Raw genomic sequence first — 21,094 nt, forward strand, 5'->3', positions numbered from 1 at the left:
TTAATTGAAACTAAAGGAAACGGCAACAAAAAAAAATGATGCTATTGTGTTGAGATAGATTATAAATTTATTTCGTTGTTATAGCAAGCGATGAAACTTTGAAGGCGATTTATATTGTTTAAATACTTTAGTTGTCCCAAACACCATACGAAAATATCAGGCCACTATCTGTTCCGTTCTTGTTAAAATAATAATCAAATTTTACGGATGTTCTGCTGAATTATAAAAGCAGTAAGGAAAAGTCAAAAGTCGCGCGGGACCAACTATATGATAATCTACACCATTATGCATATTTAGCGGAGCTCAAGTAACAAAATAATTTATTTCAAGTAGATCGTACAACCTATCAAAATTTGGCTTTAGAGCAGTTATAGTTTGGCTTCAGAGTGAACTAATATCTGGGAGGAATATCAATTTTGAATCTATTTTCACTAAATTTGACGGAGACATTTGATTCTTTGCAACATTGCTATAGAGTGCATGATATCACTTGGAGAAGGATTATATTAAAAATATATATATCGGATCCGACTTGCACAAAATGGAAAGGTACGTCCCGAAATTCACTCCATTTGGGTTGATATTAGCCATTATTTGCACAACAAACCTGAAATTGGATTAAGGATATGTATGGAAGCTAAATCCAAATCTTAGCCGTTCTCTATAAAATTTGGCAGAGGTATTTCCGAGCTCTGTAAAATATCTGCTACCAATATCATTGTTGTCGAATGCATCACGAAATTGATGGACTTAAACACCAAATCGGTTAAAAAATATATATGGGAGCTATAGCTATATCTGAACCGACTTTCTGCAAATTTGATGTACTAGCTTCTGGACTGAATTCGGTCGGATGCACAAAAATTCAAGACTTTTTGAAAGTTTTTGGTACACACTTAACCCGAAATCGGTAGATACATATGGGATCTATGTCCAAATCAAACCGATCTTGAATGATGAACGCCGGGCTACGCTACCAGTATCACGGTAACGAGCGATGGTTCGAGACACAAAAGATGTATTCATATTTTTATGTTGGAGTGCTCTAACTATAGCCATTTGTGGTTTTCCAGCCAAATATAAAGAAATCACACTATCACGTTTGAATTCCATTACGAATAACTTTTTTTCTGGAAAATTCTCACTAAAATGCTTTTATACGCTTGTAAATAATATAATTTTAACAGCTGTCGGACCGATTTCTTGTAAATGCCAACAGTCTGCAGTTGGTTGCAATTTTTTCATCTCAACTTGTATATATGGTAGCTATAGCTATATCTGAGCCGTTTTTTTAATTTAGCTGCTTCTAGACTGAATTCGGTGAGAAGTACCAAAATACAGGACATTTGAACTTACATTAGCCATTTGGTGCACAATTAACCCAAAATCGGTTGAAGATATATGTGAGCTATATATAAATTTGAACCAACTCTCACCAATTTCAATAGGGTTTCTCCTTGGGCCAAACAAATATTGTTTGCAAAATTTCATCTCAATCGGATTAAAAATTTTGTTTACAAGAATACATGGACAGACGGACGGACTGACATGCATAAGTCGACTCAGAATCTGATTCTATGAAGATCCTCAAAAGTAACGACGGTTCTATCTCGCTTCCTTCTCCTTGTTACAAACAAATGCACAAAGACATAATATCCTTACCAGTAATGTGGTGTAGGGTATAAAAATTGTGGATGCGTCTTTTTTGAACACCTGATTCTATATGAAGAGTTGCCAGATCGAAACAAAATTTAGCACGTGCTAATAACAGAGATGGAAATTTCCAAAACTTAACTTGAACTTTTTTCTGTTTATATCTCGCTTTGTGTGCTAGGCTAAGAAGCTTCCGAACTGCCTTCGTAGGTGTATGAAATTTCAGAAGATTATGTTGAAAAATAAAAATATTTTTTAAAAACTGACTATTCTCATTCATTGATAGGCTAAGTAGTTTCCGAACTGCCCTCGTAATTTTAAATATGAGGGAAAATTTTGTTGTTGCAAAATGTTCAGGCTTAATTTGTTTAATGCTGTTTTTATAAAAACAACGTTAGTTTATTTGTTTTACATGAACGAAGTAGCATATCCATGTAAGTTGGTTTTGTCTGTTACAACAAAAACCCCTTCGTCGACCGTGCTTTGTCTATTAATTAGACAGTGATGGCTTGTTTGTTGAGGATACCATAGTATTTTGTTGTTGCAAAATAGTCAGGCTTAATCCCTCACTTGGCTAAAAAAAGTTTTTTGTCATAGAAGTTATTTTTAAAATAACTTCTGGGGAGAATATCCCAGACAAAAAACAAGGCAACTGATGAGAATTGGTGGCTCTTTCCGAAACCTTGGTAGTCCCTAAACATTACCATCGTTCTCCACCAACAAACAAAGTTGTTTTTATAAAAACAACAATAAAGGGAATAAGCCTGACCATTTTCCAACAACAAAACACTATGGTATCCCGAACAAATAAGCCAACACTGTTCTATGAGCGAAAATATCAAACATATGAAAACAATTTGTTGCATATAATTTTATATAAGCTGAGGGTATATATCTGTCGACAAAACCGACTGATACTTTTTACTTGTTTGGTACACTCTAAGAGTGACCCCAATATAAACATTTCAAACTTCCAGGTCCATTAGTTCACCCAAATCCAAATTATACTTAGTATACATTATAAAAACCACCTACACTGTAGTGTTTTTGGTAATTTTAGTACAGCGTTAGTTTGAATTAAAAAAAAAAAAAAAAAAAACATTAGTGCATCTATCCAATACACCATCAGTGACCTTCATCCCAAATTTTATAATTCTACTTCTATCCGTTTACAGTTTATGTTTAAAATTCATATGGTTTTTTTACTCACCGATACTCACCACCAAAAATAATAATCAGTGCATATTATTTTTAATATCTTTATTTATTCTTGTTTTCTTTCTTTCATTTCTCAATGAATTATAATTTATAATTTAATTTCATATGCAACTACCACAGGTTTTACTATAATTTTGTTTTATGATTTTTTTTTGTTTTGTTATATTATTACGGCCATATATATAATATTTTATATTATATTTATAAGTACTTCCATATTATTCCTATTTTTAATATTTTAATCATTCCTCAGGCCATTCAGATATATTTAGCCACTACAATTTAAACTTAAAAACGAACGACTTTTTACAGCTTAAAAGCTAAAATGCAATTTCATTTCTTTGCAATGCATCCTTGTTGCATGTGTGAGTGTGTGTGATTTTGAAATAAAAATACCAATCAATTTTTTCCCCTCATTATTATACTGCTGCTCGTATCGCTTTTGTTTGTAAGAATATAATTAGGTGTAAGTATGTATAGGTTATATGCTAAAATAACTAAAACTAATTATCTGTGTGGGCATGTGTGTGTGTGTGTTAGTCTGCATTTTCATTACTTTTATCTCTAGTACTAAGTGATTTTAAGCCTAGAAAAAATATTATCTCCTCTCCGAAGAGGAGGAGGAGAAAAAAGACTGTTAGCTTTAAGATATGTACTCCTTAAAAACCATGATTTTCAATCATTTCTTTTTCTCATATATATCATATATGTGTTTGTGTGTGTGTGAATGCGTGTGTGTGTCTGCATGTATAGATAGATTCTCTTAAAGTCACTAAGTTTATGTTGTAGATATTTTGGTTATCCCATTTTTATTTCCATTTTAATTTCAAATTCTTGGGACCATTTCATGAAACTAATCCTGATTAGATGACTCACTGTTATGATCCTGCAGATGATTAATATCATTTTGATTGTTTTCAGTTTTAATTTTTATCATTGGATTCCAGAGTGAACTGGATGTCGATGACGTCATCGCATCTTCTTTCTCCATTGGTGAGGTTCTCAGCGAGTGTTGATGCTGATGTAGATACAGTTGTGGAGATGTTGCTCGACTACTACTGCCGCTGCTATGCTGCTGCTGTAAATTCTTTGGTTCAATTGAGGTGGTGTCCTCATCTTGATTTTGCGGGGTTTTTGCATTATTTTGTCGCTCCAAGTGAGCCTGATTCAGCATGGGATTGAAGCCATAGGGAGGTTGTAGGAATGGTGGAAATCCCAGCGGTAAGCCAGGTGGTGGATATTTTGGTGGCCCGGCGTTTGTGCCATTTGGCAAATGAGGCGGATTTATGTGGGGCGGGAATGGAGGTGTTGAATTCAAATCACCGGGCTAGAAAGAAAGCAAGAATAAAGGAGAAAGAGAGAGAGAGAGAGAGCAAAGAGTAAAACAAATTAATTTTTGGGAGATTATTTGGCAGAAGGTGAAAGATAAAATACTTTTCAATAGAAGGAAGATCACGTAAAGTTGAAGGAGAACTTTTGGAAGACATTCATGGTTAGGAAATCCTTCAAATATAAATGTTTAGAAAAAAATTTCGAAAAGTCAATACAAAAATTTTCAGATGTAGAAATCCTGTTAAGGAGTTGTCGGAAAAGAACCCATTTGGTAGGATTTTTTGGGGGATTTCAGTAGATAAGTTATTTGGAAGGAATTATGTTTCCTCTCTTCTAAAAAAATTCCATTTGAAGGCTTTCGAAATATAGAAAGCCAGTCATTGTTCTTCTATTAAAAGAAGCCCTTTGAAGGCCCTTCAAAGATAGATGGCCTTTTGAACGCCTACCATAGACAGAATATCTTAAGAAGCCCAGTGACCTTTGACAGGTTTTCTATATACTCTGGCCAAGGGAGATTGGAAGGCTTATGAGGGACCATAACGGAATTATCTGCCAGGTCTTAAAAAATAAAATTTCATTGGAAGTCCATCGAAATATTGAAGGTATGACAAATATCTACCATAAAATAAAGCTCGTTGGGATTATGAAGGTTTTCTGTAATCAAGAGCCACATGAAATGTCACTAGGACCCTGTAGACGACCTTCCATAAAAAAACTAAAAAAGGTTTCCTCACACATGGAAAATCCCAGAACTCAAAATCATTTTAATACCTCATATTTTTAAATATTTTTTATAGCACGGCAACTTACCTTTGGTGGTAGACCATTGAAAAACGGTGGTAAATATGGAAAAAATATATCCGGTCTTCGGGGTAGAAATTCCGATTCTGGTGGCATACTACCGCCCGGTCGATGTATGGGCAATTCCAAAGACATCCGACGTCCACGGCGGGATGTTGGATTTGTCCACATGTGGGTGCCCATATGAACCTAAAAACGAAACACAACATATAACAAACCCCGCTCTCACCCATCTTAGCCCTCCCATCACCTACCTTTAAATTGCCTTTTGTGGTGAAAGCCTTCTGACACACATTACACTGAAACGGCTTGTCGCCCGTATGCGTACGCATGTGTATTTGTAGAGCAGAACTGGAACTGAAATTCCTTCGACAAATATGACAGAAATGTTTATTATTCACTGGCGGATCCAGACTGGATGTTGGTGGACCCACCGACATGAGGGCCTGCTGGAAATCCAATGGTGTTGCAGGAAAACGATGAGCTTCTAAGTGGTGGTTGTGTTGTTGTTGGTGTTGCAACATCGATGTCGAATGGGAATTCGAAAATTGATGAGGAATTGTGGTTACTATAAAGTTTTCAAACATTTTTGTGGTATGGCTATTGAATGGCAACCAAATAACTTACATACTAATCGATTACTTACGCATTTGCATTTTCATCAGCGAATGTTCCGAGGCATCCGATGATGCGGTGGCCAGCGGTGGTGGCAATAAACCTCCCATCGCCATAGCACCAGCCGAATGGAAAGAGTAACTTGTATGACTGGGTGGCGAAGATGTTGCCTCCCGATAAGCATCATCTTCATCGGCCTCTTCTATTTCTGCTCGTGATTTTGTCACATCTTCAGGTTCATCGGCCATAGGTTCGGTTTTGATATGCTGTCCAATTTCCTCGCAATCAGAGGATGCTTTATGGGGTGTTTCTCGTCTGCTCTCATCTTCGTCATTGCTAATTCTAGTCCTGCGTTCAAAGGGTGATTTCTGGGATTCTCTATGAAGCTGTTCCGATGCATGTTGCTGATATTTTTCAAAGAGTATTTGATTCATCGAAGACTGAAAAAAAATAAAGAGAAAAGGTTTATGAGCTGCATAGGGTCACAAACGACGAGTTCAAGAGATAATCTCTAGAAAGAAGCATTTATACTCTTTATAGAGGAACAATTCTTTTGAGAAGCGAAAGAGAGTATCTATAGAGGATCGGAAGAGAGGAGCAAAAGAGAGTCTCTATAGAAGAGCGATAGAAAATCTCTTTAGAAGAGCGGAAGAGAGTATATATAGTGGATAGGAAGATAATCTTTATAGAGGAGCTGAAGGACGTCCTTATAGAGAAGCTGAACTGAAGAACGGCCTTATAGAAGAGCTGTAGGACGTCCTTATAGAGAAGCTGAACTGAAGAACGTCCTTATAGGAGAGCTGAAAGATGTCATCATAGACGAGCTGAAACACGTCCTCTTAGACGAGCTGAAAGACATCCTTACAGAGGAGCTAAAGGACGTCCTTATAGCGGAGCTTAATGATGTTCTTATAGAGGATCCAAAGGACGCCCTTATAGAGGAGCTAAATGACGTCCTTATAGAGGAGCTAAAGGACGTCCTTATAGAGGAGCTAAAGGACGTCCTTATAGAGGAGCTAAACGACGTCCTTATTGAGGAGTTAAAGGACGCTCTTATAGACGAGCTAAAATACGACTTATAGACGCGCTGAAAGACGTCCTTTTAGACGAGCTGAAAGATACCCTTTTACACGTACTGAAGGATGTTATTATTGACGATCTAAACTACGTCCCTTTAGATGCGTTGAATGACGTTTTTATAGACGCTCTATAGGGCATTTTTATAGGGGACGTCTTTATAGCCAAGCTCGGAATGGCTTCTTTAACGATGAGCTCTGAAGGGCATATTTTAGACGAGATCGGAAGAACGCGTTTGTAGACAAGCTCTGAAGGGCGCCTTTATAGACAAGCTCTGAAGGCCGCCTTTATAGACGAGCTATGGAGGTCGTCGTCTCTATAGACGAGCTGTGGAGGTCGTCCCTATAAACGAGCTGTGGAGGTCGTCTCTATAGACGAGCTGTGGAGGTCGTCGTCTCTATAGACGAGCTGTGGTGGTCGTCGTCTCTATAGACGAGCTGTGGAGGTCGTCGTCTCTATAGACGAGCTGTGGAGGTCGTCGACTGTATAGACGAGCTATGGAGGTCGTCGTCTCTATAGACCAGCTGTGGAGGTCGTCGTCTCTAAGGACGAACTGTGGAGGTCGTCGTCTATATAGACGAGATGTAGAGGTCGTCTCCATAAACGAGATGTAGAGGTCGTCTCCATAAACGAGCTGTAGAGGTCGTCTCTAATATGAGCTGTGGAGGTCGTTTCTATAGACGAGCTCGAGTCCATGTTTAACGGCTATCTTAAGGTTGTCTTTTTAGATGAGCTTAACGAATTCTTTTTAGGCGAGCTTAGGTTAGTTAAGAGAGTGTTTTTGCCTTTGTAGAAGATCTTGAAGGATTATTTGTATATGATGACATCTTGTGGGCGAAAATTCTAGTGTGAGCAGGAAGTAATGTTTATTTTCTATTAATAACTTTACATACGTTAGAGTTCATATTCCGATAGAGTGTACACCAGATTCGACCAAATGACACTTATCGCCTTTGCGTATTATTCCAATATTGTAAATGCATTTTGTATTTTACACATATTTACATTTTCATTTCAAAAACACAGGCCAAGTCATTATTGTTGAAAACGCCAAAAAAAGAATGCCTTAACAAAACAAACAAATTTTCAAATCTACAATAAAACCATAACATAATTTATTTGTGTTCATATGCGGACCATGAATAGACGAAAATCCGAATATAAAAACACATTTTTAATAATGCGATATGCTAAATTTTGTGTAAATTTACAGCCAACATAATTCCAATTTAATGACCAGTAACTAGTGAATGCCAAAACGGCACTCCATTGTGTCTGCTTTGTCTGCTGCAAAACACTTGGCGTGTGTGTTGATTTTGTCTTTATTTTCCCCGATCCCCCAAACCCCAGATGTCGTCCGCAGCGAAAACTATTTCAAAAATACAGTCATCTTAATAAGTATCCAAACGAACCAAATGTTTACTTAGTATGAATATTATGTGTGGAGATAATACGGATAGATTATTAACAGGTCTCCCTGGTGGTGCGGCTGCTGCCGCTGTCAGTGTGTGTGTGTGTGTGTCTGATGTCTGCATCATTTCTGTCATAGACCGCAAAATGAGATGATGTCGTGGTCGTCGCAGTCGTCGACTTTAGCATCCAAAAAGGCAATGCTACCGAACTCAGTGACATAGTTGGATTGCAGACGCAAATCTTTGGAATAACTCCAACTCATGGTGGTGTACAAGAAATCGGCAAAATATAAACATTGTCATTAGTCAAAGACGACAATGTAATGCAGACATAATGAGACATACGGATGCTGACTTAAATAGTCGGCACAAATGTTTTGTATTTTAACTAAAAATCATTTCTATTTGAAAACATTGATTGAGGTGCTAAAAGGAAAATGGAGAGAGAAATTATGGGTGCCTGGGAAATTTAAGACCAAAATCTCCTTGAAAGAAGGTAAACTTTAAGTATCGAGGTCTTAGATTTACTAAAAAGATTTTATAAAATATATGTTTGCAGTTTTGAACAGCGTAAATTGATGTAAATTATTTGCACAAAGTTGGCATAATCAGTGGGAATCCCAAATAAAAACCTGTAAAAAGTCTTAAAGTCTGGCGGGGCGGACTTTACGATATCCTATACCACTTTGCATTTTTAGTAGATCTTCACATAACAAATAAAAGTTTTTATGGGGAATTTGTGACAATGATTATAGCAATAATTAAATGTCCAAAGGAACAAATATATGGGAGGAATATCCTCCTCTGAATCGATTTCTACTAAATTTGTCGAAGCATTTGCGCCTTTTCAATTCGGGCTTGTATTATCCATTTGGTGCATATCGTTACAACGGTGCCCATATTACGACTATGCAGAGCAAATTCAACAAATCGGATGAACAATATGTATGGGAGCTATAGCTATATCTGACCCGATTTCCACCAAATTCGACATACTGGTTTCGTAAGTAAGTAGTCGTAAGTACCAAATACCATTCCATTTGGACTAATATTACACGTTTGGTGCACAATAAAAGGCAAATCGGACGAAGATATATATGGGAGCTATATCCAAATATTTTTAACCGATCTCGATAAAATTTATCAAGGGTATTTCTGAGTTATATTTGATATATTTTCCCAAATATCGTTGTTACAGAGTGCATATTACGGCTGCGGAGGACAAAAATAACAAATCGGATGACAATATATATGGGAGCTATATCTATACCTGAATCGATTTCTATCAAAATTGGCATACTTATTTTCAGGACCAGTCTGGTCGTACATGCAAAATTCCATACTATTTGATATTACAAGTTTTGTGCCCAATATAAGGCAAACTGGACGGAAATATATATGGGAAATTTTGACAGACAAAGTATTTGTGCAATAAATGCGACCTACAAAAATACATGGACAGAAGGACAGACAGACGGTAGGTCGGACATGCATAAATAGACTCAGAATGCGATTCTATGCAGATCATCACAACGAACTATGGGTCTGCCTGTTACAAACAAATGCACAAGGACATAATACCCTGACCACCTTGTGGGGTAGGGTATAAAAAAAAACAGGAACTTCCGCTGGAAAACTCGGCAATGATGGACTAACCATTTTTAACGGGCGTATACCAAAACAAAAAAGAAATTCCATTTCCCAATATCAAAAAAATGCTAATTCGGTTAGAAAATGTGGTTACCACCTTAGAAATATCTGAAATACCGATGTACTGATATATGGAAGCTATTACAAAACTGGCACCGATACAACCCATTTTCAATCCCGTAAAACTTGCAGACTATAAGAAGAGCCACAATCATGGATATTTATACTCCACACAAAAGAGTGGTACATTTGGCAGAAGGAACCATGTTAGACCCGATGTACCCCTAGATGATTTGCATAGAACGATGTACATATGAATACCCGTCCATCTGTCTGTACATGTAATTTTTGGGACAAAGTACAGGTATCCAATTGAGATTTGATATTAAATCTCCTAAAAGCCATAATATGCACACAGTAAAAATGATACCAGATATACAGGGTGAGATGAAAAAATTGCAACCAACTTCAGACTACTGTCATTTCTAAGGCACTCGTCCGACAGCTGTTTAAATTATTCCAATGACAGCTCATTATATTGTTTACAAGCGTACTAAAGCATTTTGGTGAGAATTTTCCAGAAAAAAAGATTATTCCTGATGGAATTCAAGCGTGATAGTGTGATTTCTTTATATTTGGCTGGAAAATAAGAAGTGGCTATGGTTAGAGCACTCCAGCAATTAAATGTGAATAAATCTTTTGTGTTTCGTACCATCGTTCGTTACCGTTATACTGGTAGCGTAGCCCGACGTCAAGGAAGTGGACGAAAGAAAACATCATCATCAAAACACCAGCAGAAATGGTTCGAAAAGTAAAGAAGCGACTTAATCGAAACCCGCGTCGCAGTGGCCGAAAAATGGCTCGTGAGCTGAACATATCGCAATATTCCTTTCGGCACATATTGAAAAATGTGCTCGGAGTATTGAAATTCAAAAATTCATCATTCATTGAAATTCCAAAAAGTGCAAGAACTTACACCGCAACTGAAAGAAAATAGACTCAAAAGAGCTAAAGAATTGCTTCGCTTGGCTGAAAGTGGTGAACTGCCGAATTTGGTTTTCTCCAATGAGAAAACATTCGTTGTCCAGCATTTTGAAAACAAACAAAATTATCGTGTTTACTTGCCAAAGAGGTCAGCTGTGCACCTTCGGTTAGCCACCAGAACTCAAGCGCCGGTCATAGAGATGGTGTGGGCCCCCATAACAGCCGATGGTCGCTCTCCGCTTGTATTACTCGAACGCTCGTATTACTCCGCAGACCTTGGACATTCCAACAGGACTCAGCACCATCGCACTCAGAACGCGCCACCCAAGAATGGTTACAAAATGAGGTTCCTCGCTTAATTTCCAGCGCACAATGGCCACTAAATTTTCCGGATACCAATCCGTTGGACTATTGTGTCTGGAGTATTTTGGAAAGCAAGGTTGGCCCTAAAAAATACCAAAGTGTCGATCACCTCAAGCAAGCACTTCGCTGAGAATGAGCCAAAATACCGCAGAGCAACATTCGGGCAGCGTGTGACGGTTTCATTGGCCGTTTGAAGGCCATAATTCGTGTCAAAGTGCCATTCGTGCTATTTCCGACATTTTTTACTTTCATTCAATAAAATTTAAAAAAAATGTAAAAAATATTGCGTTTGGCTTTGTTGCAGTTTTATTTTATCTCACCCTGTACAGCTTAAAATACGTTAGTCAAATTTAGTGAAAATCAATTGCGATTAAGATATATCTTCAAATTAAGTAATTTTCAGAATATATTCGTTATGTACGATAACTCGCGAAGGCAGTATGCAATTTGATCCGAAATTGTACGTGGTAATATTTTTTAATGACATTTATGTAGAGTTCAGAGATCGACAATATTGCTCCTCTACTTCTGGTACCTTGCCCACAAAAGATCAAAATGTTGTGCATAGCATACTGATCGTAAGGACAATATAGGCCCACTCCTCCGAGCACCTGCCCCACAAAGGGTAAAAATTGTGAATGATATGACCGCTCATATAATGTGAAATCTTCGTCCGATTTTAGTCCAATTGAGCACATTCTTAGAATTATTCTTACTTTAACACTTTTCCCAAAAAAAGAGAGATTTTAACTCGAATTGGTATTACATTTTGAATAAAAATTTCATAAAATCTATTGCACCTAGATCTACGATTTATTCAGAGATTTATGATGCAATTGTGTGTAAAATATTTGTGTGTGTAAAATTTGATCAAAAAAAAAAATATTTCGGGAATATTTTCGGCTTTTTTATGGACATTGATGCAAATATCTTTTTGATATACAATGGAAATATAAATTTCTTTTATTCTATGATTTAGAGTAAAATTTGATGATGATGTTTAACCCTAAAATGTGTATGAATTCCTGGCATTTAGGTAAGATTTATACCCCTGACGTTCTCTAGTACCTATAGCAGAATTTGATGTCATATAATTTTGTGGAATATTTTGACTTGCTCTAACTGCGTTTACAGGGAGTTTTAACCATATTTGGAAAAAGGATCAAAAATATTCCTTTAAATACGAAATTTGAAACAATTCGGGTGAATTATGTCGCTAATGTCATCAAAATACCGAATTTGGGGATGTACACGATATCGAAGAGGTATATAGACAATTCTCTTCCTGGGAATAAACTACTCAGAAGGAAGTCCTGGTGTTAATTTTTAGACAATTCCGTTGAAAAATGTAGCTATAATCATCAACATAAACGGTGGTAACGTTGTATGGGGGATATACGATATCGTGGACCCATATAGACAATACTCTTCCAGGGGGTAGAGTACACAGAAGGAACTCCTTGTGTTAATTTTCAGACAATTCCGTTGAAAAATGTAGCTAAATCCATCAAAATATAGAATATAGGGGCGTACCGTGTATAGGGTCTATACGATATCGTGAACCGATATAGTAGACCGCCTATCTTCGAACTTGACCTGCCTGCAGACAAAAGACTAATCTGTGCAAAATTGTAGGTACCTATCCTAATTCGTTTTGACTCTAGCGTGATTACAACAGACGGACGGATGCACAGGGCAACTAGTCTTAAAATTTTACGTTGATCAAGAATATATATGCTATGTTAGGTCTAAAATTTTTATTTCTATGAGTTAAAAATAAAAAGACGAACTTAATATACCCTCCATACTATGTAGGGTGGAGGGTAAAAAAATCTCAAACGAATCTGTCCAACAAGTCTGAAAATATATGATCTCAGGATCCTGTGTTTTATGAGCATTTGGAGTTCCATGTTCTCAGAATATGTGAACTATCCCTGAAGAAAAGTTTGAATTTGTGTCTGACTTTTAGGGTGACCCTGCCGAATGACCCCTGCTGGCTAAAAACCTCGAAACGCTAAGTTCCCAAATTAGTTGGAGAGTATGGCTGAGATGTAAACAAGTTAAAAAGCAGTAAGTTCGACCGGGCCGAACTTTGAATACTCTCCACCATTTGAACGAATTTGGAAATTTTCAAAAAAATAAAATCCTTTAAAAATTCTGTTAAATTTTTAAAAATACCGAATATAGCCGTTATATTGGGGTCTATACGACGTGGACCTACATAGGCATTTTTTGTCATAATCCATTATCATATTCAAATTCGAAACTTGAAATAAACGGTGAATAATGTAGCTAAAATCATCAAAATATCGTATATAGGGAGGCACTGATATATCGGGCCTATACGAAGACCTGGACCTGCATAGACAATTTTCTGTCACAGACTGTAGTTCCCATTACGAACTCTAAATAGGTAATTTGAAACAATTCCGGTGAATAATGACGATAAAATCATCAAAATACCGAATATCGGGAGGTACCGTTATATGGGGGCTATACGAAGACGTGGACCTGTACTGACAATTTTCTCTCATAGGCTACAGTATCCATTACGAACTTCAAATACCAAATTTGAAATATTTCCGCTTAATAATGTCGCTAAAATTATCAAAATACCAAATATAGGGAGGTACCGTGTCTGTGGGAGCTATACAAAGACGTGGGCCTGCTCAGACAATTTTCTGTCTTAGGCTGTACTTTCCATTTCGAACTTATAATACGAAATTTGAAACATTTTCGGTTAATAATGTCGCTAAAATCATCAAAATACCGAATATAACGAGGTGCCGTTATATGGGGGCTATACGAAGACCTGGACCTGCACTGACAATTTTTTGTCACAAGCTGAAGTATCCATTACGAACTTCAAATACCAATTCAGGTGAATAATGTCGCTAAATTCATCAAAATACCGAATATCGTGAAGTACCGTTGTATGGGGGCTATATGAAAACGTGGACCTACATGGCCCATTTACGAACTGCCTACTGTCAAAATAAACATGTGTGCAAAATTGTAGCCTTCTATCTCAATTCGTTCGAATGATAGCGTGATTACAACAGACAGACGGACAGACAAACGGACATCGCTAAATCGACTTAGAATTTTTTTTTTTTTTTTTTTTTTTTTTTTTTTGATCAAAAACATTACCCCCTGGTAAACATTACCATCGTTCTCCACTAATAAACAAACGTTGTTTTTATAAAAACAACAATAAAGGGATAAGCCTGACCATTTTGCAACAACAAAATCAAGAATATATATACTTTGTTGGGTCTGACATGAGTTTTTCGAGGAGTTACAAACGGAATGACAATAAAAATATACCCTCCATAGTATGGTGGAGGGTATAAAAATGCTTGAAATCAAGATATACCTTCATATTGGGACTATAACTAAGAGTGGACCGATATGATCCATATTTTGTATCAATAATTCTAGATATAGTCCAAAGCTCTATTGCAGACCTTTTGTGCGCATGGTTAGGACTATATAAAGGACACTAAAATCGTATCTTCGAACCTCTATTTAGAATTTCCCACCCACAGACCATGACCCGAAAATTATTGGACAGTGTTATGCTATATGTGCGGCATTTTCCCACGCAATACGAATGCGCTAGCGAAATGAGAGTTTTTTTTTTTCGATCGGTCCCAACGCCACTCTCTACGTTTTAAGGGATTTCTATACCCAATCAATTTGCCCTAGAAATTATTTTGTTACATAATTCTTCAAAATAAATAAAATACTTGAGACTACTTCAGCCCGGTCTTTATACAAAAGTTTTACATGGTCAATTGACATCTTCTTTACTGGATTTTAGTTATTTTCTCATTTGTCCATAACAATTTATTGAAGATTTTGACAAATTATAAGACAGCCACTAAAGACAAGATGCAAGTGAACTGGCCCTCCGTAAAGACTGCTATGAAAAACCCAATCTATATATAATAAGCAAAAGTGAATTCGATACCGTCAGAAATAAATTTAATTTCAAAAATTGTCTGTAATCAATTGATTTGAAAACATCAGCGTTTTTCTTTTCGTATGCAACACCAATCGTTTAGTGAACTACAAAAATTCAATATCAACACTGTGGCACTTTTAAACGTTTAAATAATTATTGCAATTTAATTGTCATTTTAATGGCAATGTAATGTCTTGTGACATGAATAAGCAACAACAAAAACAGCAACAATGTTTTTCAACTGAAAATCACAATCCAGACGCCACATCTTACACGAGTACTTCTCATCAGTCTCATATGCAGCATGCCGCCGTGACGACATGGATGTGAGAACGTCATACATTAAAGAGTTGAAATCGAGCATTACGTATATGTTTGTGTTGGTCTGTGTGTGTGTTGGTAGGGAGGGAGGATGATGGGCGGCAATCTGATGAAGATGTACAGCATAAGTTCTGATAGTATTGTGTTCTGGTGCGTACATTTGTTTTTCATCAGAAATTCACACTCGCCAAGTGATTTATAGTTTTGCGGTCATAAATTCTGAATATGTAATGTCAAATTATTTTCAATAAAATGTATTAAAGAAAATACGCATATATATGCGCATAAATATTTATATTAGAAAGACATTTAGCGTGTGTTGGAATCAGTATGAGACATGTGAGGATATGGGAGAAAAATGCTCTGTTGTTTTAGAAAAATTGACTCATAAATTATAAATATAATTTTGGGTTTTTCTAAACTTTTGAGGAAATGTTGATATATATGAACAACTGAGGACAATCCATATTATTTGAAATTAAGGTAAACGGTAAGGTATTCTAAAAAGCATTTGAGCTATAGGATTTATGTTGATAAATGTGGTATTAATATCCGCAGGTATTTCCCTAATTTTGAAATCCGAACTTGAAACTAAAAAAATCAAGTATTGTTGAAGATACTGGGTCAATATAGCAAAAACTGCACAGATCTGACTTATGCAAGTGACACAATTTTTATTATAATTAATTATTCCATTGTAATTTCTAAATAGAAATGAATATTCTTGGCAAAAATGATAATAGATGTTCACCTACCGTCGGTTCTAGATATTTGGAATAGCCTAATCTTATTTTTCAGCCATATACTTTATTTTTAGGGTTAAAAGCCTATATGATAGAGAACATCAATACAGGGGGAAATATAAAATTGCAACAAAGTCAAACGCCATAGTTTTTACATTTTTTTTAAATTTTATTGAATGAATGCAAAAAATGTCGGAAATATCATCAAATTTTAGAATAAGTTTAGATTTGTTCGAATTGGTCATCTTTGGCAAGAATTATGGCCTCAAATGGGCAATGTAACCGTCACACCCTGCACGAATGTTGCTCTGCGGTATTTTAGCCCATTACCGGCGAAGCGCTTGCTTGAGGTGATTGACACTTTGGTATTTGTTAGTGCCAACTTTGCTATCCAAAATACTCCAGACACAATAATCCAACGGTATATGGAGATTTTGGTGGCCATTGTGCTCTGGAAATGAAGTGAGGAACCTCATTTTGTTTTGCTAAGTCCTGTTGGAATGTCCAAGGTATGTGGCCAAAATATTTGCGTGGGCAAGGCATTAATACACCCTCCAGAATATTTTCGCGATAATATTTGGTATTTATTCTGATGCCACGGTCGATTAATAGGAGCAATCGGCTGTTAAGGCGGCCCACACCATCACCATGGCCGGCGCGTGAGTTCTGGTGGCCAACCGAAGGTGTACATTTTCAGCTGACCTCTTTGAAAGTAAACACGATCATTTTGTTTGTTTACAAGCTGCTGGACAACGAATGTTTTCTCATCGGAGAAAACCAAATTCGGCAGTTCGCCACTTTCGGCCAATCGAAGCAACTCTTTAGCTCTTGAGTCTATTTTCTTTCTGTTGCGGTGTAAGTTCTTGCACTTTTTGGAATTTTAATGGCATTACACCGAGCTCATTTTTCAAAATTTGCCGAATGGAATATTGCGATATGTGCAGCTCACGAGCCGTCTGTCCATGTTTTTTTTTTTTTTTTTTTGTACAAGTCATTTGTTTGGCTTAAGGACGAACCCTGTTGAAATTGGAGATAATCGGATCAGATTTAGATATAGCTCCCATATATACCGTCAACCGATTTCGGGTTAATTGTGCACCAAATGGCCAATATCAGTCCAAATTACCTGAATTTTGGCACATCCAACCAAATTCAGTCTAGAAGCAAGTACATCGAATTTGCTCCCATATATATGTTTCATCCGATTTGGAGTTATAAGTTCCTCACATTCGAAATATGCACTTCACAAGAATGACATTTGGTACCAGATATCTTAAAGAGCTCGGAAATGCCTTTGCGAAATTTTATCGATAACGGCTAAGATTCGGATACAGCTACCATATATATCCTTAATCCGATTTCGGGTTTATTGTGCAAATAATGGCTAATATCAGCCCAAATGGAGAAAATTTAGGGACGTAAGATTTCATTTGGTGGAACTCGGCTCCAGTTTATACCCTCCACCATACATAGTATGGGGGGTATATTCAGTTCGTCATTATGTTTGTAACTAATCGAAATAATCATTTTAGACATAACAAAGTATATATATTCGTGATCAGCGTAAAATTCTAAGACAATTTAGCCCTGTCCGTCCGTCCGCCTGTCCGTCTGTTGTAATCACGCTGGAGTCAAAACGAATAAAGATAGGAAGCTAAAATTTTGCACAGATCAGTCTTTTGTCTGCCACGTCGGTCCATGATATTGTATAGCCATCATACAACGGTATCCCCGATATTCGGTATTTAAATGATTTTAGCCAGATTTTCCAATGGAATTGTCTGAAAATCCACACAAGCGGTTCCTTCTAAGTACTTTACCCTCTGGGAGAGAATTGTCTATATAAGTCTACGATATCATATAGCCCCCTTACAACGGTACCCCCGATATTGGGTATTTTGATGATTGTAGCTAAATTTTTCAATAACATTGTCTGAACATGCACATAAGGATTTCCTTCTGAGTATTTCATTCACTGGAAGATTATTGTCAATATAGGTCCACGATCAGTGTTGCCGTTTTGGGCGTTTCCGTCCAAATTTGGGCGGAAAAAAGATAAATTTTGTGGTTTGGGCGGATTTTTTCCATATTGGGTATAAATTTATTTTTCATTGTTTATTTTTACGTAATTTAAGTTTTTTAATAATATATATAATACATTAGGCTATAGTCGTGCGGGGCCGACCATGTGATATCCTACAACACTACAATAGTTTAGAAGCCCCCTCATGTCCAAATCCATTTTGGAAGATTTCGCTTTTGAAATTATGTCACGGAGCACTGCCCAGATATTACCCTTAGCATTTTGACCAGGGACATTTTCCCAATATTTATGCACTCCGTCGTGCTGTTAGTTTTTGTGGTCCATTTTACGGCTAAATATATTCCAATGGTCATCCAAAATGCTACAATTCTTCCCTGTCCTTAATTCTCTTCACAGGCGTGTCGATTGGCTTCAATTGTGTGATCAGGAATTTTTTTTTCTGTTTTTGGTTCATTTAAACCTCTAAATATTTTGCGATCATCTCCAAAAGCAATAGACCCCTCTGTGTCTCCAAATTTAGACTCATCTATTTGATTTGCTTGTATACGATATTTGGCTATATTCGTCAACGAAATCAGCAAAAAAAGCCAGAAGTTCCCTATTGTGTATCGCCTGTAAGTAATATTGGTATTTTTTTACACAAAAGTAGTGGTCCATTCTACCCGCTGTCCTAAGCTCTAACTTCATGCGAGATTTCGTGTCCTTAGGTTTATATTTGGGACCTTTATAACGGCTGCAAAATCCGGAACATTTTGAGTTGCTGGTCAATTTCAACCCCTAAATATATTGCGAACATCTTTGAATACAATAGGCTAAGCCCTTCTGAGCCTTACCCTACCTTTGTGAAAAATTTCGTGAGGATCGAACGATAATTGCAATCTGTATATAAATAATAACCCTAACCTGTGTTGTAAAGTGAAAAAATATTACAAAACAAATACTTCAATATTATAAGTCAATTTGAAAAAATTGCATGCGATAAAAAATATGAAAAAATAAAAAAATGTCACAAAATACTACAAAATCTATATTAACATCATTATTCGTATCTTTTTATGCGATTTTTTTTTGATTTTATACTTTTATGCCAAAAGGGCATTCTAAATTGACAAAATTTGTCAAAATCGCTCCAGCCATTCTGAAGATATAAGCATTCTAGCTGACATCCCCTTCCTTTGTATATATACATTGTATATATTTCTCTATATATATCCGATATTTTTATTATCGGCATCTACGTAACGGTCAGAATTGACCTGTTCGTCTATTTGTGATTTCGCCGGCAGTAAAAATATTCGCGGATTAATGGAAAATTTGAATTTTATTTATCGCAAATGCTATGGTCTACTAAACCACTAAATGTTACCCGATGACCATCAAAATTGGAAGGCTTCTGCCCAGTCCAAAATCTAGCCCAATGCTAAATTTCGCTTCGATTGGTCTATAATTGTTGTAGTAGAGCAATCAGGAAATTTTTCAGTTTTTGGTCCATTTCAACCCCTAAATATTATGCGATTATCTCCAAAAGAAATAGGGTTCTATTCCGACCTTAACCCCAGCTACATTCTAAATTTCGTGAAGATCGGGCCATAATTGCGACCTATAGAGTGATTACAAATCAACATGGAGAGACGGACGGATAGACATACATAGCTAGATCGACTCAGCTCGGCGAGATAGGACGATCCATATATACTTTCCTACTTTCCCCAACACATAGTGTTGTAGGGTATAAAACCTGAATAATAATAATGACTTTAATGTATTTAATTTATTTTCTCTAATGTATTTAATACATTGAATGTAATAAAACTTGAGTACCTTTTTTTATGTATAGTGTAAAATTTTCAATAAAATTTACTTGAATACAAACTACATATAAATTATTCAACTTTTTACAGTTTGGGCGGATATGGTCGATTTTGGGCGGTTTTTAGAAAAAATTTGGGCTGAAATAAAAATTTCAAACGGCAACACTGTCCACGATATCGTTTATCCTCCTCCCTATATTCCGTATTTTGATGAGTTTAGCAACATTTTTCAATGGAATTGTTTAAAAATCCATTCGAGAAGATCTTTCCAAGCACTTTACTCCCTGAAAGAGAACTATCTATATAGGTTCAAAATATCGTTTAGCCAATATACAACGGAACATGGTTCTTGTTTTAAATATGAAATTGAAAAAAAAAAAATTATGCCAAGCAAAAAAAATCGAAATCCATAACATTTTTATAAAAATTGTATAAATTTCTCACAGAATAGGAACAAGTTAACTGTTAATTGTTTTGGCCAAAGATTCAAGTAACAACTAATAGACCACGACAGAATGGTCTCACACCATATATGGCACACAAAAACACAAGTAAAACTCAAATAAATGAGAAATGATGTTAAGCGCAAGCCAAAGAAATAACAGCCATAGTCTGACGACCACTACAACGACAACGACGATGTCGAAGAAGAAGATGTAATCGCAAAATATGCCGTTCCGTGGCCAATGCGTATTTATGGCAACAAATATGGTTGTTAGAGTAACAAATTATGATGAGATTATTAATTACACATGACCACAAATGGAGTGGATATACCAAATTTGGTGGGATTACATGTGGCGAGAAGGAGCAGCAGTAAAAACAAAAGCAACACGGAAAACTGAAAACATCATTAGAGCTGTTGCAGATGATAAATTTGGCATAAGTATGTAACTCTTGACTATGGCACTTCCACTTAACCGGAAGAATGTGTGTTTGTGGGGCGAATAACATGAAAATGGTCTGGTGTGTGAGATACTCGTAAAGAGGAATTTAAATGTGTGTAAGCATAAGGAATTTAACATGGAAAATTCTAGGATTATGGTTTAGTGGGCAAAGCAACGAAATGTTGGTTATGACGGGCAGACTGGGTAACAAGCTTA

At 36.4% G+C, this 21,094-nt stretch overlaps 1 protein-coding gene across 2 annotated transcripts in view; it reads right to left on the reverse strand.

The window, feature by feature from the left end:
* Positions 1 to 2,958: 2,958 nt before the first annotated feature.
* The window catches only part of LOC101895647 (homeotic protein spalt-major), a 90,055-nt gene continuing 71,919 nt past the window's right edge, over positions 2,959 to 21,094 (reverse strand). Inside the window, exons 4-7 of one of the 2 annotated variants that reach the window (XM_059131808.1) lie at positions 5,651 to 6,059; positions 5,259 to 5,491; positions 5,014 to 5,193; positions 2,959 to 4,198 (exon numbers count right to left, since the gene is read on the reverse strand). In XM_059131808.1, coding sequence (XP_058987791.1) covers positions 3,725 to 4,198; positions 5,014 to 5,193; positions 5,259 to 5,491; positions 5,651 to 6,059 — 1,296 coding nt within the window. In that variant the 3' untranslated portion in view covers positions 2,959 to 3,724. Of the gene's footprint in view, positions 4,199 to 5,013; positions 5,194 to 5,258; positions 5,573 to 5,650; positions 6,060 to 21,094 lie in introns of both variants that reach the window. The other variant, XM_059131806.1, reaches the window with a different exon arrangement.

The sequence above is a fragment of the Musca domestica genome, unplaced genomic scaffold (assembly GCF_030504385.1).
Source record: "Musca domestica strain aabys unplaced genomic scaffold, Musca_domestica.polishedcontigs.V.1.1 11, whole genome shotgun sequence".
Lineage (NCBI taxonomy): Eukaryota > Metazoa > Arthropoda > Insecta > Diptera > Muscidae > Musca > Musca domestica.